The sequence below is a fragment of the Salvelinus alpinus genome, chromosome 18, assembly GCF_045679555.1.
Source record: "Salvelinus alpinus chromosome 18, SLU_Salpinus.1, whole genome shotgun sequence".
Taxonomy (NCBI): Eukaryota; Metazoa; Chordata; class Actinopteri; order Salmoniformes; family Salmonidae; genus Salvelinus; species Salvelinus alpinus.
Genome location: NC_092103.1, coordinates 12046134 through 12073911, shown reverse-complemented (window position 1 = coordinate 12073911; position 27778 = coordinate 12046134). Strand labels below are relative to the sequence as shown.

The 27778-nt window shown below is 43.3% G+C and overlaps 1 protein-coding gene across 8 annotated transcripts; it reads right to left on the bottom strand.

Annotated features, from left to right (window-relative positions):
* Nucleotides 1–56: 56 nt before the first annotated feature.
* On the bottom strand, nucleotides 57–26083 carry LOC139543774 (SH3 domain-binding protein 2-like). 8 transcript variants are annotated; one of them, XM_071350172.1, is made up of 14 exons: nucleotides 25279–25983; nucleotides 25003–25051; nucleotides 20388–20527; nucleotides 17735–17837; nucleotides 13912–14029; nucleotides 13746–13813; nucleotides 13434–13519; nucleotides 7262–7336; nucleotides 3270–3912; nucleotides 3019–3136; nucleotides 2711–2766; nucleotides 2433–2508; nucleotides 2256–2315; nucleotides 57–909 (listed from the first exon to the last, which is right to left on the bottom strand). In XM_071350172.1, the coding sequence occupies exons 1-14, from the start codon at nucleotides 25394–25396 to the stop codon at nucleotides 772–774; spliced, it is 1848 nt and encodes a 615-aa protein (XP_071206273.1). In that variant the 5' UTR covers nucleotides 25397–25983; the 3' UTR covers nucleotides 57–771. The 8 variants fall into 8 exon arrangements, with proteins under 8 accessions (XP_071206273.1, XP_071206272.1, XP_071206278.1 ...); XM_071350171.1 differs by having other exon boundaries at nucleotides 3019–3139; nucleotides 25279–25981; XM_071350177.1 differs by lacking the exons at nucleotides 25003–25051; nucleotides 25279–25983 and adding an exon at nucleotides 26013–26083 and having other exon boundaries at nucleotides 3019–3139.
* Between the last annotated feature and the right edge of the window lie 1695 nt (nucleotides 26084–27778).

Genomic DNA, 27778 nt, shown 5'->3' with positions numbered 1-27778 from the left:
CTTCACCTGCCCTCTGCTGTTATCCAGTTACACATAAAAAACGATATAATCAGAAATAATTTTACAAAATAATTTTATACAATACATTTAATTTACATATCCCAAATGGACAGTTCTGTACAGTGCAATAGGATGTGTGGACAGTTTGATAGCATAGGTTTTTATGCACCATATTTCACAGCCATCATTATCTAAGCATTTTAAAATATAACTTTTTTCCTGAAGATAATATGATACATTTCATAAACTTTATGGAATAAATAAGTGATATACACATAATTGGTCCTCAATGCGTAATGCAAAACCAGTGCTTAATATTCCGACATTAATGTGCAGTCAACCCACAAAGCTTCACATTTGCTTGTATTCTGAACAACACTACAGCAGTGCCATCCAGTGTAATGACAGACCTTTAGAGTACTAGTCCTGCAGTAGTCCTCACATAACACAACTTTGTTCTGTATATAGAGCTCATTGTCCTCCTCACAGATACCATATTTTCTTCACAACTGCAACCCTGCGCACTCGTTGCACCTCTGCCCAAGCATTGTTTCGGGCTAGATCCCATGCCATGACGCTCATCAGAATCACAAATACTCAGGCTTGGTTACAGAAATGCAACAATCTGACTTGCCCTACAGGGGCCAGTGTCATTTTGTTTCTACCACAGCAGGTTTTGACTGTAGTTCATGACAGTTGCAGCACTGTATTAGATGCCCAAAAGGAGAGAGTCCGTTTGAGCCAATGGCCTCAGGTAGAGTCAGGACAGGGTCATCTGGGCATGATGTAACCATATGGCTGCTGCAGACACAGAGAGTCGTGATTGGGTAGAGGGTGGCTATGGTAGTGCTCCACTAGGGCTGACAGGGAGGCAAATGTAACCTCAAACTCCAGGAACACCCGGGAGTCCTAAACCATAAACACATTGAAATTCACATCAAACAAGACAGACATGGTACTGGAATCCTTCATGTATTATTGATTTAGTCAGACAATCGACATGGTAGACACGGCCTTAACCAAGGTTTGAGTTTTATACAATTTTTATACAATTAAAAAACTTGAAAATGCTATTTGGAGAACAGCAAAAGCAAGCAAAAAAGGACCCCAGCCATAATCACCATGGCTGCTTTGGGTTCATTCCCCTCAGTCGATCTACAAACACATAGCCTATTAGCTACTGTAATGTTATTCCCCTGAAAGGGAGGAAACTTGAGAAATGATTCACACTGACACGTGGCATCAGCGACGTATGACATGTTTAGAACTGTATTGATAGCATTTTAATGTCGGCCTGTAGGGAACATAGGCCATGTGGAGATGTTCATATTGAAACATCTTCTTTTTTTCAAGTTCCTAGTTGATAAAATTAGTACCGATTTTCTCAGGGGACCCCAAATGGGGGCCCGACCCCAAGTTTGGGAACCACTGTACTAACCTCTCTGCTCTGCTCTCTCTGTCTCCTCTGCTTCCTCCTGCATGCAATGCAGCCTGCGTCAGCCTCACCACTAAGCGCCACACCACTGTCTGTCTCAGTAGCCTACTCTCTATAAAGCAACGTTTTTATGAGAACTTTGTAGGCTAGCGTATTTTTTGCTCCTGCTGAGGTAGGCTCCGTTTAACGTTAGCTTCTTAATTCATCCTTCTAGCTGGCTAAGTAATACTAGCCAGAGCCTTCAACGTTACTGCAATAGAAGTGTGTGCCGGCAGTTAGCCACCTGATTGACTGACATCTATAAGCGACTACTTACCAGTTGTGCACTCATTCTCGGAGATTAAGTTTCTGTTTGTTTGGGGGATATCTGTAGACACGGCAAGAGTCGCGGGATGCTTTTAAAATGCGGATGGTTTTAACATATTTATTTTCTTTCGGTATCTCGCAAACACGCTGTCTGCAGGGTCTTTAGTTGTCTGCAGGGTCTTTCTTTACTTGAGTGTACTCCGATCTGGGGTAGTTAGTTTCTCGTCTCAGGCCGTTTGAGAGAGTGGTGAATGTGCTGCTAAAAAGGCTTATCCGGGAGGCAAATCCGGGGGACACAGGCGAACATAACGAGCCTGGATCAATGTCCTGAGCTTTGATCAACGCTGGGGCAATATTTAGATGTTGACCTGTAATTGATTTTCTTTATTGTGTACAAAATATATATTTTTATTATCATTTTTTTTTTTCAAATGATAAAAAATGACCGGACCTCTGTGTACTCGTGTGTAGTTACGGGCATGGGTAGACAGAAAGTAAAGACAGTGGTTCTGACCTCCTCAAAGAGCCTGTAGTTTCTGGCCTTGCACAGATCCACATCCCACACCACCAGCACCTGATTCAATGAGAACAAATGTACATTATTTACTAAAGCAGTTTCTTTTTAATATTCATTGTATGATGTGTGGTGAATCTCTAGATGTTTATGCATCACAGCATGCACATGTTGTACCTTTGATGTCTTTGTTCCTGAGTTCCTGATGCAGTAGAGACCGTCCTGCGGTGAACTGGAGCTTTCCATAAATAACCTGCAATTAAAGCACAATAATGATGTATTTTAGCAAGACTGCATTCAGACGTGTTCTGTTCTTCTTCCAAGAGAAAACAGAGACATGATTGTCAGAAAGAGATTCCCCGATCGAACATTAGTGGGCGCTAAAGACTGTTACACAAAAAAGGAACAAGGAGGATTTAACATATGTTCATTACAGAAATCATTTATTGTCTTACTTTTCAACAATGCTTGTTTCTGTTATGTCCACAAACACAGAATCGGGTAATTGAACCTGAGGTCAGAAACATGTGTCGAAAACAACAACAACAGACATAAGGAGGTTAGAATTGTGTCAGCAGGCCAAGACTAATCTGTAGTACACTGAACATTATTGTGCGATGAGATTATGGAATTTGTGGTGAAACAAGGGCATGCACGCACCACTGAGTAAAGACACTAAACTAAACACAAAACATAACAGATTTGTTTCTCTCGTAGCCTGTGTACACAAGAGTGATAGTTGATGGAGAATATGGCCGCTTACATTCTCATAGTCTTCATCAGAGTCATCGTCGATGTCCTTGGATGGATCCCTGTTCTTTCTTAAAGAGGCAGGCACCTCGTCCACTGAGGTTCGGAAGCTTTGTCCATCTGGAGAGGATCTTCTGAGAAGAAGTCGGTGTTTTAACCTTCATCTTAAATGGTGCTATATAGTTTTGCATGATTACAATATAACAACCTTGAAATCAAACTGTAGTTTTCAGAGCAAAAAGTCAAGCCTTTGCAGACACTTACTGTGCTGACCCTCTTGGTCGTTTAGGCATGGTTGCCGGACAAGGAGATTTCACTAGGAGGGGTGGCTTGAACGGTCCAGGCTGGTGGTTCAGTGCTGGCGAGGCCTGTGGTGGGAGATCTGGTGTTGGCCTACTGCTGTGGCAGTAGTTTGGCACACTTGGGATGTGACTGGTTGTGTTGCCATGGCAACCCGGTGGACTAGGATTCAGCCCCATTTGCCTTTCCAGGTTGATGCAGATGGGCAGGGTGGCGGGAGACTTGAGGGTCACTGGAACATGGGGCTTATTGTCTCTGTGGTCCCCCCCAGGTAAGGTGGAGATGGACGTCTTCCCCATCATCATCTGCTCCTGTAGGCTGGCAATGGGAGTGGGAAGAGGGGTCTTAGGGCCCCTCACACTTCTCTCTGGGCTGTCCTTATTTGGGATGTCCTTGTGTCCATGGTGGTTGTGGCCGACCTCACCCAGCTTGGGTCGAGGTAAGAGCGGGGACATTTTCTTTGGAAGGGGGCTGGAGAGGGTCCTGTTGGGGACAGGGGCACGGGCAGGTTGGGGGAGACCTTTGCAGAATCCTGACATTGATTCTTGTCTAAACTGGCATGGGAGTGGAGGAGGATGGTATGATGGTGGTGGGACAGTTAGTCTTCCTTCAATAGTAAAAAAAAATAAGATATTCAGTGATAGGTACTAGAAACAGTAGGAAACATGTACTTCCTAAATTGCTGACAAATTTGTTGAGAGTTGAGAGACAATGTTTTTTCAGTGGTAGTTATCGTTTAGCTATAGATACAGTGCATTCGGAAAGTATTCAGACCCCTTGACTTTTTCCACTTTTTGTTTAGTTACAGCCTTCTTCTAAAATGGATTAAATAAATACAAATTCTCATCAATCTACACACAATACCCCATAAAGACAAAGTGAAAACAGGTTTTTTGAAATATTTGCAAATGTATTAAAAATAAAATGATTTACATAAGTATACAAACCCTTTGCTATGAGACTCGAAATTGAGCTCAGGTGCATCCTGTTTCCATCGATCATCCTTGAGATGTTTCTACAACTTGATTGGAGTCCACCTGTGGTAAATTCACTTGATTGGACATGATTTGGAAAGGCACACATCTGTCTATATAAGGTCCCACAGTTGACAGTGCATGTTAGAGCAACAACCAAGCCTGAGGTCAAAGGAATTGTCCATAGAGCTCTGAGACAGGATTGTGTGGAGGTACAAATCTGGGGAAGGGTACCAAAAAATGTTTGCAGCGTTGAAGGTCCCCAAGAACACAGTGGCCTCAATCATTCTTCAATGGAAGAAGTTTGGAACCACCAAGTCTCTTCCTAGAGCTGTCCGCCCGGCCAAACTGAGCAATCAGGGGAGAAGGGCCTTGGTCAGGGAGGTGACCAAGAACTCGATGGTCACTCTGACAGAGCTCCAGAGTTCCTCTTTGGAGATGGGGGAACCTCCCAGAAGGACAACCATCTACGCAGCACTCCACCAATCAGGCCTTTATGGTAGAGTGGCCAGACGGAAGCCACTCCTCAATAAAATGCACGTGACAGCCCGCTTGGAGTTTGTCAAAAGTCACCTAAAAACTGCCAGACCATGGGAAACCAAGATTGAACTCTTTGGCCTGAATGCCAAGCGTCAAATCTGGAGGAAAGCGGCAGGGACTGGGAGACTGGTCAGGATCGAGGGAAAGATGAACAGAGCAAAGTACAGAGATCCTTGATGAAAACCTGCTCCAGAGCGCTCAGGACCTTAGACTGGGGTGAAGGTTCACCTTCCAACAGGATAACGACCCTAAGCAAACAGCCAAGAAAACGCAGGACAGGCTTCAGCACAAATCTCGGAATGTCCTTGAGTGTCCCTGACAGAGCTTGAGAGGATCTGTTGAGGAGAATGGGAGAAACTAACCAAATACAGGTGTGCCAAGCTTGTAGCGTCATACCCAAGAGGACTCGAGGCTGTAATCGCTGCCAAAGGTGCTTCAACAAAGTACTGAGTAAAGGTTCAGAATACTTATGTAAATGTCATATTTAAATGTTTTCTTTTTTATACATTTGCTGTTTTGTTTTATAAAAAACAGTTTTTACTGTGTCATTATGGGGTTTATTGTTTAGATCGATGAGGGGGGGAAAACTATTTAATACATTTTAGAATAAGGCTGTAACGTAACAAAATGTGCAAAAAGTCATGGAGTCTGAATACTTTCCGGATGCACTGTATACATACACACTAATCTGCTTGATATGCAAATGTTTTCTACAACAAACACTACCGGTCAAACGTTTTAGAAATCCTACTCATTCAAGGGTTTTTCTTTATTTGTACTATTTTCTACATTGTAGAATAATAGTGAAGAGATCACAACTATGAAATAACACATATGGAATCATGTAGTAACCAAAAAAGTGTTAAACAAATCAAAATATATTTTATATTTGAGATTCTTCAAATAGCCACCCTATGCCTTGATGACAGCTTTGCACACTCTTTGCATTCTCTCAACCAGCTTCATGAGGTAGTCACCTGGAATGCATTTCACTTAACAGGTGTGCCTTCATAAAAGTTAACTTGTGAAAATTTATTTCCTTCTTACTGTGTTTGAGCCAATCAGTTGTGTTGTGGCAAGGTGAGGGGGGGGGGGGGGGTATACAGAAGATAGCCCTATTTGGTAAAAGTCCATATTATGGCAAGAACAGCTCAAATAAGCAAAGAGAAATTACAGTCCATCATTACTTTAATACATGAAGGTCAGTCAATCTGGAAAATGTCAAGAACTTTGAACGTTTCTTCAAGTGCAGTCACAAAAACCATCAAGCGCTATGATGAAACTGGCTCTCATGAGGACCGCCACAGGAATGGAAGACCCAAAGTTACCTCTGCTGCTGAGGATAAGTTCATTAGAGTTACCAGCCTCAGAAATTGCAGCCCAAATAAATGCTTCACAGAGTTCAAGTAACAGACACATCTCAACATCAACTGTTTAGAGACTGTGTGAATCAGGCCTTCATATTCGATTTGCTGCAAAGAAACCACTTCTGAAGGACACCAATAAGAAGAAGAGACTTGCTTGGGCCAAGAAACACGAGCAATGGACATTAGATCTGTGGAAATTTGTCCTTTGGTCTGGAGTCCAAATTGGATATTTTGGGTTCCAACCGCCGTGTCTTTGTAAGACATGGTGTGGGTGAACAGATGATCTCTGCATGTGTATTTCCCACCGTAAAGCATGGAGGAGGAGGTATTATGGTGTGGGGGTGCTTTTCTGGTGACACTGTCTGTGATTTATTTAGAATTCAAGGCACACTTAACCAGCATGGCTACCACAGCATTCTGCAGCGATACGCCATCCCATCTGGTTTGGGCTTAGTGAGACTATCATTTGTTTTTCAACAGGACAATGACCCAACACACATCCAGGCTGTGTAAGGGCTATTTTACCAAGAAGGAGAGTGATGGAGTGCTGCATCAGATGACTTGGCCTCCACATTCCCCTGACCTCAACCAAATTGAGATGGTTGGGATGAGTCAGACTGCATAGTTAAGGAAAAGCAGCCAACAAGTGCTCATCATATGTGGGAACTCCTTCAAGACTGTTGGAAAAACATTCTAGTTGAAGCTGGTTGAGAGAATGCCAAGAGTGTGCAAAGCTGTCATCAAGGCAAAGGGTGGCTATTTGAGGAATCTCAAATATAAAATATATTTAGATTTGTTTAACACTTTTTGGGTTACTACATGATTCCATGTGTTACTTCATAGACTTGATGTCTTCACTATTATTCTACAATGCAGAAAATAGTAAAAATAAAGAAAAACCCTTGAATGAGTAGGTGTTCGAAAACTTTTGATCAGTAGTGTATGTACGGTCTCAAATGGAGCCAAATGGGACCATTCGTTTGAATTGTGATGACATGCCAGTCTCATCAAGGGCTGTCTATCACAGTTATAGTACCTTTCAGCACCAAACTCAAAGATATTTATTATTTAGTACCTGTATAAGTTGGTGGGCTATCTGGTTTTTCATAGTCATCATCCTCATCATCTTCTTCATCCTCTAACATGTAATCTAGGCAAGAAAATGTGTTAGTCTACAGAGTTAATTGTATGAAACAATCATAGGCAGAAATCCCAGGGGGGACGGGATTTCCCCATCTTGGGAAAAATATGATTTGTCCCCCCCAATATATCACTGTAAACATAACTATGTATTTTCAATAATATTAATAATACGCAATGAAAGCACTTGTGCTGATTATAGACACTTAATAGCGCGTTTTTAAGTTTCAAAAGATTGCGACCCCCCCCCCCCTTCCTTTGCCTCACAATGGTTTGATCCACTGCCAGTTCTTTAGCTGGCAAGGTAATAGAGGGTTCGTATCTACTGTCCGAAAGGCACATGTACGTAACTGATGTGAGATTAATCCAGTCAATCCATAGCAGGTCCATAGCAATGTTATTTATTTATTTTTATGTTGGCAGGGTTCACACACTAGCTGAATTTGCAGAGCTAGCGCGCAAACTAAAGCAAACATTAACTATCAAGCTAGCTAGTACCTATTCCATTTATGTGGCGTCGTCAAAGATGGAATCTTTGCTATCGTCAGTTTATTCCAAGATCAGCATGCAGCTGTAGTGCTTCAAAGTCCCTGTGATAAGGTTAGCGATAAACTGAAGTCCAAACTGAACAGAACTACACTCTCTTATACCATTGTCTTAAATATACACTGCTCAAAAAAATAAAGGGAACACTTAAACAACACAATGTAACTCCAAGTCAATCACACTTCTGTGAAATCAAACTATCCACTTAGGAAGCAACACTGATTGACAATACATTTCACATGCTGTTGTGCAAATGGAATAGACAAAAGGTGGAAATTATAGGCAATTAGCAAGACACCCCCAATAAAGGAGTTGTTCTGCAGGTGGTGACCACAGACCACTTCTCAGTTCCTATGCTTCCTGGCTGATGTTTTGGTCACTTTTGAATGCTGGCGGTGCTTTCACTCTAGTGGTAGCATGAGACGGAGTCTACAACCCACACAAGTGGCTCAGGTAGTGCAGCTCATCCAGGATGGCACATCAATGCGAGCTGTGGCAAGAAGGTTTGCTGTGTCTGTCAGCGTAGTGTCCAGAGCATGGAGGCGCTACCAGGAGACAGGCCAGTACATCAGGAGACGTGGAGGAGGCCGTAGGAGGGCAACAACCCAGCAGCAGGACCGCTACCTCCGCCTTTGTGCAAGGAGGAGCAGGTGGAGCACTGCCAAAGCCCTGCAAAATGACCTCCAGCAGGCCACAAATGTGGGACTCCATGAGGGTGGTATGAGGGCCCGACGTCCACAGGTGGGGGTTGTGCTTACAGCCCAACACCGTGCAGGACGTTTGGCATTTGCCAGAGAACACCAAGATTGGCAAATTCGCCACTGGCGCCCTGTGCTCTTCACAGATGAAAGCAGGTTCACACTGAGCACATGTGACAGACGTGACAGAGTCTGGAGACGCCGTGGAGAACGTTCTGCTGCCTGCAACATCCTCCAGCATGACCGGTTTGGCGGTGGGTCAGTCATGGTGTGGGGTGGCATTTCTTTGGGGGGACGCACAGCCCTCCATGTGCTCGCCAGAGGTAGCCTGACTGCCATTAGGTACCGAGATGAGATCTACAGACCCCTTGTGGGACCATATGCTGGTGCGGTTGGCCCTGGGTTCCTTCTAATGCAAGACAATGCTAGACCTCATGTGGCTGGAGTGTGTCAGCAGTTCCTGCAAGAGGAAGGCATTGATGCTATGGACTGGCCCGCCCGTTCCCCAGACCTGAATCCAATTGAGCACATCTGGGACATCATGTCTCGCTCCATCCACCAACGCCACGTTGCACCACAGACTGTCCAGGAGTTGGCGGATGCTTTAGTCCAGGTCTGGGAGGAGATCCCTCAGGAGACCATCCGCCACCTCATCAGGAGCATGCCCAGGCGTTGTAGGGAGGTCATACAGGCACGTGGAGGCCACACACTACTGAGCCTCATTTTGACTTGTTTTAAGGACATTACATCAAAGTTGGATCAGCCTGTAGTGTGGTTTTCCACTTTAATTTTGAGTGTGACTCCAAATCCAGACCTCCATGGGTTGATAAATTTGATTTCCATTGATAATTTTTGTGTGATTTTGTTGTCAGCACATTCAACTATGTAAAGAAAAAAGTATTTAATAAGAATATTTCATTCATTCAGATCTAGGATGTGTTATTTTAGTGTTCCCTTTATTTTTTTGAGCAGTGTATATAATGGTCTCGTTGCAAAAGCTAAATTGTCGCTAGTGAACTTTATTTTATTTTATTTCACCTTTATTTAACCAGGTAGCAAAGATTATAGCAAACACCACAGAAACGGAATTGGTGCTCGCTAGCTTTACAAATTCAGCTATTGTTGGAAGCCAGCCAATATGAAACAAACTATATTAAAATTACAAAAGGTTGCAGCATATGTTGTGTAAATGTGTGTGTGTGCAGCTAGACCGGCCAGCCAGCCAGGTAGAAAAATGGCAGAAAAAAGTAAAAAGACGGACATCAGAGTATTTTTCAGTACACCAAAACGCAAAGTAAGAACTCTAGTAGCCTAATATCTCAAAGACTAGTTGATAAAATGTTAATAAGAAAGAAGTGAAATGCTAATGTAAATGTTTCACAATGATGTCATTAGGCAGAGCAGGCAACAGATGGCACACAGACAGCAGAGCTGGGGACAGATATGCAGGGACAGACTGGCAGGGACAGGGAGTCTCAGGTAAGTTTGTTGAGTCTTTGTTTGGCAACATTATGAAAGGTTCTCAATTTTTTTTACTTGTAAAATAGGGACATAATTGGAAAATGCCATGGATACCACCACTCTCAACTTAAACTGGTGACTAAACTAAGATTTGTTTACGGCAATGGTATTGCTGTTGTGATTAATTGTGTAGTTTTGGGTACCGGTAGTTAGGAGTACGGCAAACACCTTATTTATTTTCTAGGAGACAGACTGTGAGTCAGTGAGGGTGGTGAAAGGGAAAGAGCCAGGGAGAGAGACTTCAGAGGACAGTGTCACAGCCACGGCAGGACCAGGTGTCACCCTTGTTGCCAGCAGCACCAGTATAGGGGACAGTGGCACAGCATTGTCCAGTTACCTCAGTGATGGCACAAAACCATATTAGCCACACCCACAATTTATAGAACCGCAAACTCTTGCCAACAGAGTGTTGACGTTTCAAGAGAGATGGTTTCGCGATTTCCTCTGGCTACATTATAATCCATCAATAAAGGGAGTGTTGTGTTTTCACAGCCAAGGGTTTTCAAGCCAGCCATCTTTTGGCCAAAGAGCAGATGCTGCCTTCATTAGTGCAGGATTTAGGAACTGGAGAAAAGCCATTGAAAAACTCACAGCACATCAAAACTGCCAAACCCACCGCCACTTTGTAACTGTAACAGCACACCAGCTAAATCCAATCAGTGTCCAGTTATCCAGCGCGTGGGGTAAACAGCAGGAGGATGCAAGGCATTGCTTGATGAAAATTGTTAGTTCGGTGCGGCATGTAGTAAGACAGGGACAAGCCTTTAGAGGCCACACGGATGACAGTGGGAATTTATACCAGCTTTTGAAACTTAGGGCAGAAGAGGATGATCCCATTTTACTGAAGTGGTTAACAGAGCGTACCACAATGTACACAGGCCCCAAAGCACAGAATGAAATTCTGAACATCATGGCCAATACAGTCATTCGAAGCATTGCTGCTGAGATTAGGTCTCTTCCGATTGTACAATTTTCATTAATTGTTGATGGTACTCAAGATGTGTCTGGTGCTGAACAGGAGAGTGTCTGTCTGCGTTATGTTGACCATGACCTTGTCCCTCACGAGGAGTTTATTGGGCTATACAGGGTGTCGGAGACAACAGGCGAGGGCATTGCGAAAGTGGCAACTGATGTGTTGTTGAGGCTCAATTTGCCCATGTCTGGCTTACGTGGGCAGAGTTACGATGGTGCCTCAAACATGGCAGGAAAATACACAGGTGCACAGGCAATTGTGAGGAGGCAGCAGCCATTAGCCCTCTATGTCCATTGTGGAGCACACTGTGTAAATCTGATTACACAGGCTGGTTGCTCAGCCTCCCCACTGATCCGGAATTCCCTTTCCTGGGTCCATCAGTTAGGTGTCCTCTATGGCCAGTCAGGAAAGTTTAAGAGCATGTTTGAATCAATTGCCACGTCCAAAGATACAAATCTGACCACCCTAGTCAGGGTGGACTGTGTGGAATACTGCTATTAGAGCTGTGCTAGGGCAGTATGAGCAGGTACTAAGCAGCCTAGAGGAGATGGCAAAAACTGCATCCAAGACAGCTTCAACTGCCAGTGGCTTATTCGAGCACTTCAGCAAAGGCAAGACTGTGTTGGGCCTCACACTTGCCTCTGCTGTTCTTGGAGAGCTTGAATGTCTAAACATTTCACTGCAGAAGAAAACTCAGACTGTCTCTGGTATGCAGGCTGCAGTCGAGTGTGTGCGGTCATCTCTTAGGGGCACGAGAAATGATGAAAGCTACCTTGCAATGTATGAGAAAGCAACAACATTGATTGACTCTATTGAATCCATTGAGACGCACTCAAGACGATTTGCTGGCAAAGCAGTGGATCACTATAGGGCAGAAATTTTTAAAGTGTTGGATGGTGTGGAGGTTCAGTTTGGCGACCGTTTTGACCAGGACAGTCTAAACGTCCTGCAAAAGTTGGAAAGAGCGCTTCTCACGGGGGAGTTGGATGAGTCTCTAGATCAGTACCCAGAGCTGAACATAGATTCTCTTTCAGTGCAGATCCCTCTCTTTCACAACAAATACCCCTGTAGCAGCAGTGGAGAGGCAGTAGAGGTCCTCAGGAGGCTTCCAGGTTGTTTGACCAAGTTGAGGTGCTGATCAGAATTTTGTTTGTGGTGCCAGTGTCTTCATGTGAGGCTGAGAGGAGTTTCAGTGCACTCCACAGGTTAAAGACTTGGCTACGGGCTAGCATGGGCCAAGAGAGACTGAACGGCGTAGTTGTCTGTAATGTACATAAAGACAGGCTGGACAGTCTCAAGAGGGAAAATATCTGCCAGCAATTTGTTGGATCCATTGAAACCCGCAAACATATGTTTGGTTCAGTAGTGTGTATAGCAGTGGTTCTCAACCTTTTTTGGGTACTGGAACCCCTGCATATTTTGAGGCAAGGCAGGCAAGGTTTTGAGTGGTCCTCAGGGACCTCCCCCCTCTATAATATATGTAAAGTTACTGGAAACCTTGTGGTGCTGAATACGTTCATTACACTTTTTGATTTCACGGACCCCTTGCAATTAGTCCATGGACCCCTGTTTGAGAACCCCTGGTGTAATTGATATTTGTTCTTTTGTTTAGTAGTTTTCAGTACACTTACAAATGATTTATTTCATGTTATTTTATTTAAAATTGCATACTTTGTGCGACATACTTGTCCATAGCTGCTGTTTGAAGAGTTGAGACACTGACTGAAGGATATTTTGTTTGATTTATTTGGGTTTTTCATTGAAGTAGTTCTTTCACTTTTAGAACTGTACTTATTTTAAGCTTTTTGTTCTTGTAAAGATATTGTAGTAGATTCAGGCCAGTGGCACATATTTAATGACTATATAAATGTATCAGAAAAAGTCAAATTAAAAGGTCAATTCAATACGGAGACCAACTTTGTGATGGTTCTCAATGGAGATTCTTTTAGATGTGATCACACCATGTTCATTGTATTTATGAAAACTACACCCATACAGTGTACAGTACCATTGTCACCTACTGACCTTTCTTGATATTGCTGGTTGTAAGTACGAATACCTGCATACATACTGGACTGGTAAGGAGCACTGCTATAACTATTATTAGTAGTAGAATTATAATGATTTAAACATTTGAACAAGTTGGGAAAACCCTTCAGTTAACTACTGTACCTATCAATTATCCAGTTGTAGGAATTATGGTTCCTCAATATACATTTAACATATTACAACGTAGGCTATGTGTTACAGCACTACTTTTGGTGTCCCCCTCAGGAATTGCTCTTGAGAAAATGTAATGTAATTGTCCCCTCCAAGGTTGATATCAGATTTTCGCCCCTGGAAACAATGTTGTGAGTCCTGTCACTTACTGTCTCCTGGGTCATCATGGGCATAGGTTATGTCCATGGGGCACTCTATCAATCCATAGAAGCTGTCCGCATCACTTTCAGAGTCACTATGTCAACAGAGAGAGGACCACATCAATCACCTTCTATTGAATTGATTCACTGATCATGCATTCACGGACTCCCATTCATACTTTCTGTAACACAGCAAGAGATATCCTACGAGATCAAACCTGCATGCTCAGAAAGTTAATCGGAGCCAAACTGTCTACCATTTATCAGAAAGAGCAAGTGACCGCAGATGATATGTTTGTGTGAAGGGATGTGTTGACTTACTTTGTAAAATGTGAATCCCTTCTGTCATTATGGTGATCAATTTCTTTTCGCAGGTTTCGCATCCATTTCTGTTAGTAGACAACAACAAAAAATCGGGATTACGTGATCTATGTATTGCTGTAATGTTACTAGGGATGTGAGAGGTTCTGTACATATCGCCTCTCACCCTTCTCTCTTCCTCGTTGGCTGCTGAGAAGTAATAGGTCCGGTGGTTCTTGCTGAAGTGGACGAGTTTGAAGGGAAACACGTTACTGGAGGTGGTCTCTTCTGCTGCCCTCATCACCCTGCCAACGAGAGAAATAGAAACTGAAACCACACGGTGGAGAAGACCACGTGCACATACATTATAATAGATACACAGACATAGGAAAACACAGTGCGGTAAGCCTCCTCACTCTGACCAATCCGATTTCACATTTCGTAGGTTCAACCATATCAGTGGTTAACTCATTTATTACTGTTACTGTCACATTATTGCTGTGACAAACATTTCATGCTGTCCATGTGATATTGTGTGCTGTTGGAGCTGTATGGGCCTGCTGGTCTGGCCATGTTTCAGTGTACCAGGCTGCTCAGCTGTAGAGAATTCCCCCTTGCGGAGGGCAGAGTCGTGGTTATTGTTGTTATGGCTGAGATTTGTGGGTGTTTACTACTACTGTTGGTAGTAGTTGCTATTGCTATTCCCTGTAACGTTATTACTGAGTTATTTCTGTTTGTACAAATGGCTAGCTGGAGCTCGTCTGAGCGATTGGCTGGATATGCCATCACCCGCTAGTAACTTCTGCTGATTCATTACGCTCTGCCCACTATAGTGTTGTCCTGTCAGAACTGGATGTTAAGGCCCATATCTATACACTTTGTCACCACAGACACAAACACACGTGCGGACACATCTGCTTCCATATGAAGATGTTTATATGATTGTGGTTATGTTCGATGGCTGCACAACACTTCAAGATAGAAAACCAGAATGGGAGAGTCCGTCACTACACAATTTGCATCTCCTCGAGACAGCAGGTGATCCTGCTCTGACATGAGGTGCGCGGGGCGGATCCCTGGAGAAACTCCCCAAGCTCCCTGAATGGTTGAAATTGTGATAGGTGACTGACAGGTCTGAAGGCCAGTCAGGTTAAGAGGGCAGGCCTTTTTACAATGTTGCATGTTCAGGTAATATGTTTATATGTATTTTTAGTTGAAGTCGGAAGTTGACATACACCTTAGACAAATACATTTAAACTCAGTGTTTCACAATTCCTGACATTTAATCCAAATACAAATTCCCTGTCTTAGGTCAGTTAGGATCACCACTTTACAGCCGTCTTTCGGATGGGACGTTAAACGGGTGTCCTGACTCTCTGAGGTCATTAAAGATCCCATGGCACTTATCGTAAGAGTAGGGGTGTTAACCCCGGTGTCCTGGCTAAATTCCCAATCTGGCCCTCAACCATCAAGGTCACCTAATAATCCCCAGTTTACAATTGGCTCATTCATCCCCCTCCTCTCCCCTGTAACTATTCCCCAGGTCGTTGCTGCAAATGAGAACGTGTTCTCAGTCAACTTACCTGGTAAAATAACGGTAAAATAAATAAATAAAATAAACATTAAGAATGTGAAATGTCAGCTTTTTTGTCCTTCATCACATTCCCACTGTGTCAGTAGTTTACATACACTCAATTAGTATTTGGTAGCATTGCCTTTAAATTGTTTAACTTGGATCAAATATTTTGGGTAGCCTTCCACAAGCTTCCCACAATAAGTTTGGTGAATTTTGGGCCATTCCTCCTGACAGAGCTGGTGTAACTGAGTCAGGTTTGTAGGCCTCCTTGCTCGCACACACTTTTTCAGTTCTGCCCACAAATGTTCTATAGGATTGAGGTCAGGGCTTTGTCATGGCCACTCCAATACCTTGACTTTGTTGTCCTTAAGCCATTTTACCGCAACTTTGGAAGTATGCTTGGGGTCACTGTCCATTTGGAAGACCCATTTGCGACCAAGCTTTAACTTCCTGACTGATGTCTTGAGATGTTGCTTCAATATATCCACATAATTGTCCTCCCTCATGATGCCATCTATTTTGTGAAGTGCACCAGTCCCTCCTGCAGCAAAGCACCCCCACAACATGATGCTGCCACCCCCGTGCTTCACGGTTGGGATGGTGTTCTTCAGCTTGCAAGCTTCCCCCTTTTTCCTCCAAACATAACAATGGTCATTATGGCCAAATAGTTCTATTTTTGTTTCATCAGACCAGAGGATATTTCTCCAAAAAGTATGATTTTTGTCCCCACGTGCAGTTGTAAACCGTAGTCTGGCTTTTTTATGGCGGTTTTGGAGCAGTGGCTTCTTCCTTGCTGAGCGGCCTTCCAGCGACGGTCCGCGGTCCGGAGCCTCCAGCGACAGTCTCCAGTCCGGAGCCTCCAGTGACGGTCCCCAGTCCGGAGCCTCCAGCAACGGTCCCCAGTCCGGAGCCTCCAGCGACGTTCTCCAGTCCGGAGCCTCCAGCGACGTTCTCCAGTCCGGAGCCTCCAGCGACGTTCTCCAGTCCGGAGCCTCCAGCGACGGTCTCCAGTGCGGAGTCTCCAACGAGGGTCCCCAGTCCGGGGCCCGCAACGAGCGTGCTCAGTCCGGGGCCCGCAGCGAGGGTGCCCAGTCCGGGGTCGGCGACGAGGGTCCCCGCACCAGAGGTGCCACCAAAGTGGGGTGAGCCAGTGGTGGAGCGGGGTCTGCGTCTCGCACCTGAGCCGCCACCGCGGATAGATGCCCACCCAGACCCTCCCCTATAGGTTCAGGTTTTGCGGCCGGAGTCCGCACCTTTGGGGGGCGGGGTACTGTCATGCCCTGACCTTAGAGAGCCTTTTTATGTCTCTATTTGGTTTGGTCAGGGTGTGATTTGGCGTGGGCATTCTATGTTTCTGTTTTCTATGATTTTGTATTTCTATGTTTTGGCCGGGTATGGTTCTCAAGCAGGGACAGCTGTCTATCGTTGTCTCTGATTGGGAACCATACTTAGGTATCCCTTTTCCCTCCTTTCAGTGTGGGAAGTTAACTTTGTTTGTGGCACATAGCCCTTAAGCTTCACGGTTGTTTTGTATTGTTTATTGTTTTTGTCGGCGTCATTTCTAATAAAAGGAATATGTACGCTCACCACGCTGCGCTTTGGTCCACTTCTTATGACGCCCGTGACAATATATATATTTATTTTTTTACCCCCTTTTCTCCCCAATTGCGTGGTATCCAATTAGTAGTTACAGTCTTGTCCCATCGCTGCAACTCCCGTACGGACTCGGGAGAGGCGAAGGTCGAGACCCGCGCGTCCTCCGAAACACATCCCAGCCAAACCGCACAAGCCGCAATAAAGTTCCCTGTGTATGTTATCTCTCTGTGAGGTTGCTTTATTCCTTTGACCGGGAAAGGTTTTCAATGAGTCACAGACCAGTCAAATTGTTATATTAAAGCTCTATTTATGCAAGGCCAAAGTAGAGAGAAGAGACTCCAGATGTGTAATTACACAGTTACACAGTTCTAACGCTACCCCTATGGTACTGCAGCATGCGCCTTCAGGGGGAAGCAGTAGGAGGAGGAACTAAATGGATCACCACAGGCTAGGATTCCTTAGTATCCACTTTCACTTTTCAAAATGTCAAACAAATATGGAAAAGACATGGTTTAACAGTGCCGTCTCTATTACTGACTTGTCACCTATGTAGGTGACTTGTCACCCCCCGTGTTAGGTATTCGTAAGCGAAAACTCATGACCTTTATAGAGATGATCTCATTTAGCAGAAAGTGGCACACCAACACTTAAGAAATGCTTTCATTGTCAGCAGACTTTCTCATCTGATCAGGATTTCTCAGCCTAAAAACTGATTGCAAAGGACAATGCCAGCTGTATTTCAAACATTGAGGCCTATGTGAGAATGCCAACATGTCTTGCCAAAGTCTATTCAAATTCATGTGCAAATGACAGCTGCATGACAATAGTGGACACCGACCTGTTGTAGCCATTGAGAGAGAAAGCTCCTTGCGGTGCAGGACTGGTACTGCTCTTGAAATAATACACACATCCCCTGTGGAGGATTATATAGCGAAGAGGCCCTGTAAGAAAGAAAGATAACGTAAGGAAAGGTCTCACACATACAATAACCTAGGTATCAAATCAAAGTTTATTTGTCACGTGCGCCGAATAAAACAGGTGTAGACCTTACAGTGAAATGCTTACTTACAGGCTCTAACCAATAGTGCGAAAAAAAGGTATGTGTGTGTGTGTGTGTGTGTGTGTGTGTGTGTGTGTGTGTGTGTGTGTGTGTGTGTGTGTGTGTGTGTGTGTGTGTGTGTGTGTGTGTGTGTGTGTGTGTGTGTGTGTAGGTAGGTAAGTAAAGAAATAAAACAACAGTAAAAAGACATTTGAAAATAAGAGTAGCAAGGCTATATACAGACACCGGTTAGTCAGGCTTATTGAGGGAGTATGTACATGTAGGTATGGTTAAAGTGACTATGCATATATGATGAACAGAGAGTAGCAGCAGCGTAAAAGAGGGGTTGGGGGGGGGCACACAATGCAAATAGTCCGGGTAACCATTTGGTTACCTGTTCACGAGTCTTATGGCTTGGGGGTAAAAACTGTTGAGATGCCTTTTTGTCCTAGACTTGGCACTCCGGTACTGCTTGCCATGCGGTAGTAGAGAGAACAGTCTAAGACTGGTGTGGCTGGGGTCTTTGACAATTTTTAGGGCCTTCCTCTGACACCGCCTGGTGTAGAGGTCCTGTAGAGGTCCTCGATGGCAGGCATCGAGGACCTCTAGCAAATATAAAGAGTTTCATTCTAAAATGCTATATATCCATTTTCAGACATGTTGGTAAATTTAGTCTTTATTGTTTCAAGAAATTATGAAAGAGATTGGTGTGTTCTTTCAATATCTAATCATGGCATGAGGTCGTTCAATGAGAGACATCAAATTGGCCCAGCGTCGTCCGGGTTTGGCCGGGGTAAGCCGTCAATGTAAGTAAGAATTTGTTCTTAACTGACTTGCCTAGTTAAATAAAGGTTAAACAAACAAACAAAAGAAAACATGTATTTGTTTGAAATCTATCACTTGATGATTTATTTTCAGAGACAAATAATCAAGTTTGTTTTGCAAAATGCTATATATCCGCCTCCCTCTCAGATAAATAAGAAGCACTGCTAGGATTTATACAGTCAAATATAGCAAATAACTACAAGAAATGTACAAATGATACATTTGTGACATCAATATTTATTTATTTTTAAATCAATTAAATACAGTAATATGAGATCTGTATGTAAAACATTTACATTTGACATTTTAGTCATTTAGCAGATGCTCTTATCCAGTGCGACTTACAGTAAATACATTCATCTTAAGATAGCTAGGTGAGACAACCACATATCACATATCAAATACATGTCACGCCCTGAATTCCTTATTATTTTCTATGTTTGGTTAGGTCAGGGTGTGACCCGGGTGGGAAAGTCTATGTTTTCTATTTCTTTGTTTTTGGCCGAGTGTGGTTCCCAATCAGAGGCAGCTGTCTATCGTTGTCTCTGATTGGGGATCATATATAAGTTGTAATTTTCCTTTTGGGTTTTGAGGGATCTTGTTTTCTGTTTAGTGTGTCTGCCTGACAGAACTGTGCACTTTCGTTTTCACGTTTGTTATTTTGTTTGAGTGTTTTTTGAAATGAAAGAATCATGAACACTTTCCACGCTGCGCTTTGGTCCACTCTTCCTACCACCAACGAGAGCCGTAACAATACCGGATAAGAACATTCCATTCCAGATAAAAAATGAATATATAGCGTTACACATCTAAAATCTATGAATAAAACATCTGAGAACAGTAATATTTTACACACACATGAAGGTACCCATAAGCAATCATTTCTGATGAAAAAACACAAATGTGAAAAATAGGTGGATATCGCATTTTGGAAATGAACTACATATATTTTTCCTAATTTGATGAATCTCCAACCCTGCTCGGGGGCTGATGAACTAAACGTTGTGATGAGATGAAAGTATGCAGTGCAACTCATCTCAGACCTTTGTCAAAATCCCTTGGTACAGTGCACATTAATGTGAGAATGTGAGACAGAGACACTTATCAGGAATGGAGAATTCCTTTTTTGCCAGGAACTGAAATGTAAACAGGAGTGGCTGGTATAACATACCAGGTTATTATTCAAACCTACTTCCTACTGCTGCCACGAACAATCCACAGGAAAACTACTCAACATAACCCATGGTTCTAGAGGAGAAACTAAATGAAACAAAAGTACAATGTCAACGATTCACAGTGTGCTCTCACCTACTGTGAGACACATTCTCTGAATGACTACTCATAACAGGTACAGTAAGCAAAAGATCAGTATCCTTAACTGTATCGTAACCTTTGACGTACATGTCCCAGCCACAGTGTTACCAAACGAGAGAGGCTTTTAGCACGTTCCTAATTTGATGAATCTCCAACCCTGCTCGGGGGCTGATGAACTAAACGTTGTGATGAGATGAAAATATGCAGTGCAACTCATCTCAGACCTTTGTCAGAATCCCTTGGTACAGTGCACATTAATGTGCCATTAAAGTTATATATGTAATGTAATGTTATGTACTGTAGGGCTACTCACACTTCATAAGGCTGAATTGGCTCCCTCCCTTCTTGTGGAGGTACCCAGAATGGCACACACCTCCTGGCATGGTGAGCAGGTTCTGGGCACCGATGGCCCTCATTGGGACAGGCCAGTAGATCTCTGCTGAAGCCATGTTTCTGAGGACAGGGAGAGAGAGAAATAACACATCAAATTACACATCACAGAGCTGGCAGTGGTCTGAACGTATCTAACTTGACATTTCTGAGATGCAACGCTAAAATAATCGTTCAGCTGCTGCATTTCTCGTTGAACCCAAGTCTGACAGTGAATTCTAAATCTGATTGCATCAAAACAGCAGCATGTCAATGAACAAACGGCACAAGGACTTGAGAATGCGGACCATGTTAACAAAATATCAACAATCAAAAAGAAGTAATACAACTTCCCATCACAGCTTTGAAACACCTCAGTCCTTGAAAGCATCTTACATCCGGACCCAATAACTTTCTCTCCACTTTGAAAGTTACAAGAAACACCATGACAATTCTACATACACTCTCAGAAAAAAAGGGTTCCCCCGGCTGTCCCCATAGGATAATATTTTTTGGTTCCAGGTTCCATGAAGGACCCTCTGTGGAAAGGGCTCTACATGAAACCAAAAGGGGTTCTTCAAGTGAACACATCGAAACAACCCTTTTTGGTTCTAGATAGCACCTTTTTAGCAACTTCAAATGAGCAAAGGGGTTCTCCCATGAGCACAGCCGAAGAACCCTTTTTGCTTCTAGATCGCACCTTTTTTCCCTAAGAGTGTAGACTTAGAAACAAACAAACAAAAAATCAACACCGCAGCCAACAAGTCTGCTACCCAATCTTAAACCCCAGTCATAATAGCTGGGTGCCCCAGCAGCAGCTTAGAGAACACACTAAGGCAGACTCAGAGACACACACACCACACTCTCCTCTGAATCTCTAAAACCCTAATACAGCCGAAAACCTGCAGTCTCAAACCTTGACCCTAAACCAGACAAGCAAACAGGAAACTGGACGTTTCCTCTGTAATGTGTCTCATGCCCTTTCAGAGCTGTTGATTGCACCCTCTGTGGTGTGCTTCCTGCTTGGCAGCCCTGTGTGCCTGCCTTGTCTTTCCTTGGCCTGGCGATGGCTGCCTGCCATCTGGGAGGGACGACTCCCTCCAGACACAAAGACAAATATACTAACAAGGGAAGAAAAATAGGCAATTTTACACATTTTTACAAATGACTGCCGAGCACCAAAGGAAGGGATAGGGTTTAACATTGAGATCCAAGGGACAGGTGCAGGGGAGTAGGGTCTGACTGTTAGAGGAGGATGGAAAAGAGGAGAGGGTGAGCTGTATCTCTCCCCAGAGTAAATCAGAGGTCGTTGAACTTTCCAAGAGGAAACAGCCAGGCAGGGAGGTTCAATAAGGATGCAGGAATGTAGCTTAGTCTCCAGGCAGCAGGTAGCCTAGTGGTTAGATTGTTGAACCAGTAACCAAAAGGTTGCTAGATCAAATCCCTGAGCTGACAAGGTAAACATCTGTTGTTCTGCCCCTGAACAAGGCAGTTAACCCACTCTTCCTAGGCTGTCATTGTAAATAAGAATTTTTTCTTAGCTGACTTGCCTAGTTAAACAAAAACATAGTCTGATTAGCGGATCAGGCCGGGGAAGAAAATTAGGAAGTATTTCTGCAAATGCCTGTAAAATGTGTTTATGCTCCCCATCTTTAGTGTCTAAATTGGACTCTGATGAGGCAAGCAGATTGGAGTGTTTTGGACGCAGCAGGGTGTCTTGGTTATTTCTGACCTGTTTGTGGTGTCTGCTCGAAGAACAGCAGGGTGTCTTGGTTATTTCTGACCTGTTTGTGGTGTCTGCTCGAAGAACAGCAGGGTGTCTTGGTTATTTCTGACCTGTTTGTGGTGTCTGCTCGAAGAACAGCAGCCTTCATCTGTCCTGCTGCCACCTTCTGATGTTTGTGTAGTTTCCACTGGGAAGCAATAACCACTGTTTAAAAGGCATACAGGGTGTGGGACCTATGGACGGATTCAGCCTGACTGCATGCTCTGACTATTTGTGGTGTTGGATATGTGTGGTTGTAAAGAGGACAGATAGGTAAAATTAGGAACTTTACTCTCTTATTTACAATGGGAGACTGCATGAGCAGAATGGTCCCTTAGTTTGCATAATGCCTAACTCATTGCAGTTAATAACAAACCTTATTAAAGGGCATGTATGTGGAAAATACATTGGAGTTGCAAAAAGTCATCAAGGGTAACATTTCAACCACGGGATTATGTTATCATGGTAATCAATTTTCAACATTGACAAACCTTTATAAAATATGTTGAATTTCCACCATTGAAAATAACAGTAAGCTGGGCATAGTAGTGAGACAGAGACACTTATCAGGAATGGAGAATTCCTTTTTTGCCAGGAACTGAAATGTAAACAGGAGTGGCAGGTATAACATACCAGGTTATTATTCAAACCTACTTCCTACTGCTGCCACGAACAATCCACAGGAAAACTACTCAACATAACCCATGGTTCTAGAGGAGAAACTAAATGAAACAAAAGTACAATGTCAACGATTCACAGTGTGCTCTCACCTACTGTGAGTCACATTCTCTGAATGACTACTCATAACAGGTACAGTGAGCAAAAGATCAGTATCCTTAACTGTATCGTAACCTTTGACGTACATGTCCCAGCCACAGTGTTACCAAACGAGAGAGGCTTTTAGCACGAGCACATGGGCCATCACCAGCTAGTGAGCTGCACATCATTGGGTGAGTCAGTGAAACTGGAAAGCATTTTTAGGACTATCATTTCCTCATCATATTGTAGCATACAACAGGGGCGCAATATTGGTTTTAGAAGTGGGGGGGACATAATTAGTATTATTTTTTTGTTTTATCCACTCGGATAAACACTCCAAACAGCCTACCCGAATGCTCAGAGGCGTCTGCATGGTCCTAAAGCACACCTATGCCTTGTTTTGTATCACATTCCAATGATAAAACTGCCACATTTTAGAATTTGTCCCCAGTGAAAGTTGCGCTCCTGGCATACAATATGTATCTCCACATACCTAGGCCTAGACTATTGATGGATTCAAAACAAAGTCGTTTTCATTGATCTCAGATTCTCAGTTTGTCAGTGTCAAAGTAGTCTGTCATTTCGATCATTTGTGCAGTATTATGGGGCTTTCAAGACAACTCGGAACTCTTTAAAAATTCAGAGTTGGATGACCGTTCAAAGCGAATTTTCCCAGTCTGAGCTTTTTTTCCCCGATTTCCCAGTTGTCTTGAATGCACTGAAGTCGGAAGTCGGAGATTTCCCAGCTCCGAGTTCCCAGTTGTTTTGAACGCAGCATTAAAAAAAGATTATGTCATTATGTCTTTAGTCATGTAAAAGGACGTAGAATTGCATGAAATGCGTTTATTTTCACGGACCCCAGGCCACTTTTATTTCCCCCCATGTGTGCAACTTCTGTAAGTCCCACTACGCAAATGTGATGATATTCATGCAATGCTCCCCAGGTCAACCCCATCTCACACTCACTTTTTGTTCCGGCACCTTCCAATTTACAAATTAAGCACCGTGAGTGCCCGTGAGAATGTGATCTTGTTTCGTGTAAACAGGACTCAATATGACTAGCACACCATTTGTTGGATGTAAACAGTTGAACACACAAAATAACCATTGCTTTATAAATCCCAATAAAATAAGCTGTCCAGCAGTGCCCATCATAAAGTCATTGTTGGGAAAGGATGATAGTTGAAACAATCATAGCCATCCCCTTCCACACCAGTAGGGGTATTTATCATCAATACCAGGAGCTTGAGATCAACCGAACCTCAATGGCACCTTAATAATACAGTCAGCTTTCTCTTTCACTGCATCACCAAATACTCAGAAACTGAGGAGGTAAGAAATTCGGTAGGAAAGTAGGTAGGAAAGTCAGAAAGAATTACGCCACTTACATGCTATCCCGTTCCCAACACATTCTCACACTGGGCTCGCTTGCAAGGAGAAACAACATTTTTTCTTACTGACACATCCATTGATGGTGCAGGGCACTTCTCGCTACCATGTTATCTCTGACAGGTCGCGGAGACAGACGGAAGACAGGGACAGACGGACAGACCGCCAGAGTGTGCTGGTGTATAGATATATAGATTGATACTCCAGAGACAGAGCCTGGAGGGGCAGTCTGTCTGTGGTCTGAGGAACTGCCTGCCTGCTCAGACGCATCGACTCATTTCCGGAGGGCCTCGTCTCAGAGCCCACACTCCACATTGGCTGACGTGCCTGAGCAGCTACTTCCCGCTCTGCGAGGCGGAGCTGCTGATTGGACAACACCCTCATGCCTTTAGCCCATCAGCCAACAAGGCCACAGTGCTGAGTGTTGGAGGGACTTTCCACCTCCAGCACCATGGAGCAATGAAATGGACACAAACAAAATATCCTGAGAGTGCCACTATGACCTATAGACAGAACACCATGTGTCCTGTACTCTACAGTGTGTATCCAAATCACATGCATCGGAGAGTAATACACTATATCAACCATGTATAATAACATAAAATATATATATATTACACAGTAATAGCACTAACTACTTTCTTACTTTCTAGTGTCGTTTGATCCACATCCTGTGTAGTCCCAAGACCAATAGCCTAATAAAAGACATAGCTGTTAGACCAGGAGGTTAGCTTCTGGTATTAGCATGGCCTATTCAGAAGTGATCCATGACTTTCCAAGGAAATACCTAAACAATAACAGTTTATAGATTTGAAAGATGCTGCACAAGGAAAAACACTGTTCCATAGATCTTTCCATAAAACAGTCTATTAACATAATCGGCTGCTAAATTCTGTTTATTTGACATGAATATGGTACTTACCCATTGAGACCTGCAGAAGAAGACTGCTCTCTCTTCTTAAGATCTGTGGTTTGCAGTGAACACTAGGCCACTTCCTGCACGCTTTTAATGCCATAAAGTGTGGTGACACCCTCCACATTTAGAACTCTAAGGCAACGTATGTGCACACTCAGAACACTAAGACCAACTTGTCACGCCCCCATGTCTTTAGACCATTTACTAAATGGCATTTAGTCCCACCTGCATGGGCCATTGAAGAGAAATATGCGCTGCCCCATATTTGGATACATTAGATTCAAAATAATTCAATGGTGTGATAAGCCTATACTTTATATAAGGAAGTTCATTTTGCATGGTTGTTCCACTGTCAGTAAACTAAACTTCACAAACAATTATGAAAAAATCTCATTTGATACAGTATCAAAGCCATTGTAATAGTACAATCATTTATGGGCCCATGTTATCTATGGACTTCTTTCATGTTAGAGAAAATATACAGTAAGTGAGTACTCCGAATGCAATCAAAACTAAAGACAAGCTGAACAGCAGAATAAAGACCCACACTGTACATGGCAGTAGCCTAACTATTACAATTTCTCCCATGTTGCTTATAGTAGTCGTCTGGGTCAAGGCTGAGCGAGAGCTTGTGAAAGAAGGTGAGACTCACCACGGTGATTCCTGCTAGAACAGAACAGGCTACTAGAGTAATGTGTGTCATGTCATCGGACAGACCAGAGAGGAAGTACTTGGACTACCTTGTCAGTTTGGGTAGAGGATGGGTTCTCTCTCACAGCAGATGGGCATTCTAGTGTAGTTTGTGTATTACTGACTGACTGACTGACTGTCTTCTCCTGGTAGCTTTTTACATCCCCCTGCCACAGAGGAGGTTGTTGGGAGGAGCTATAGGAGGATGGGCTCATTGTAATGGCTGGAATGGAATCAATGGAATGGTACCAAACACATGGAAACAAAACGTTTGACTCTGTCCCATTGATTCCATTCCAGACATTTCAATGAGCCATTTCAATGAGCCATAGGTTCTCCAACCAGCCTCTTCTGCCCCGGCACCTAAACCACGCCAGCCTATCATGCACGACCATCAAAGCACATTGAAAGTTTTACTGGAAGAGTTGGACACCAGAAATGCCACTTTGAAAAAATTAGCAAAGAACATAATGAAAGACGATCTACACACTTTAAAGGGGCAATCTGCAGTTACTACAATTTATCTTATGGGTACCATTGATCCTTGAAGAATAAAATGTATAAATGCCTCATGAGCTCAGTTCAACATCAGAACCCCAAAATATAAGCTGGTTTTACTCAAAGTAAACAAAGTAAATGTCAACCAAAACTATATAGCGTCAAAACATGGTTAAAACTAGAATTTTGCTGTCATGGATGATCAATCCTTGCATCCATAGCTCTGTCTAGGAATCTGAGTGTGTTTACATTTCTCCAGCCACACCCCTCAGCTTTTTACCAAAACAGGGGTGGAGAGTACGCTTCGTTATTGTTTCAGCTGCTGATTCCCGTTTTAAAATGCTTCTCAAAATACATCTTCTTAACTGTCATATAGAAAAAGAAAGCATTGCTCTTTAGTAAGGGGTAGCACATGCACACACTGTACGGCGCGATAGAGCTGTGAGAATGAAGAAGTTGGGTCTAGTCTAAAATGAATGTTTCTTACTTGTTGCACAATGTCTCATGTCATGCCATCTCCAAGTAAAAACATGTCATTTTATTATCGTTAGCGCATTCTATGATAAAAAATGAATGAGCCTATCACGGCAAAGTATTGCCTGACCCTTCACAATCCCATGTCTGAAATGCTCCCATGTCTGAAATGCTCCCATGTATGAAATTCTCCCATGACTGAAATTCTCCCATGTATGAAATGCTCCCATGACTGAAATGCTCCCATGTATGACATTCTCCCATGACTGAAATTCTCCCATGTATGAAATGCTCCCATGACTGAAATGCTCCCATGTCTGAAATTCTCCCATGACTGAAATTCTCCCATGACTGAAATGCTCCCATGTCTGAAATTCTCCCATGACTGAAATGCTCCCATGTCTGAAATGCTCCCATGACTGAAATGCTCCCATGACTGAAATGCTCTGTGTGTGGGCACTGTAGGCCTACTGTGGCTTTTAAAGAGTAGGTTTAAGTTGGTCATGTAGAAAGCTGGAACATCAGTGGACTGTAGAGAGTGCAGAGGTGGTGGCCCAAAATAACACGCTTCAGCCTCTAAGCAGCTCGTTTGCATAAGTATCTCAACCACGGTCTTGAAGTAATATCTGAGAATAGGAATTCTCAATTTAAGATGTTAAGTTATGACAGAATAATTGTATCTGTTCATCAAATAAACACCCACGATCTCACTAATGTATTAAGTTAACTTCTTATGGCTGCAGAGGCAGTATTGAGTAGCTTGGATGAAAGGTGCCCAGAGGTGCCCATAGTAAACTGCCTGCTCTTCAGTCCCAGTTGCTAATATAAGCATATTATTATTCGT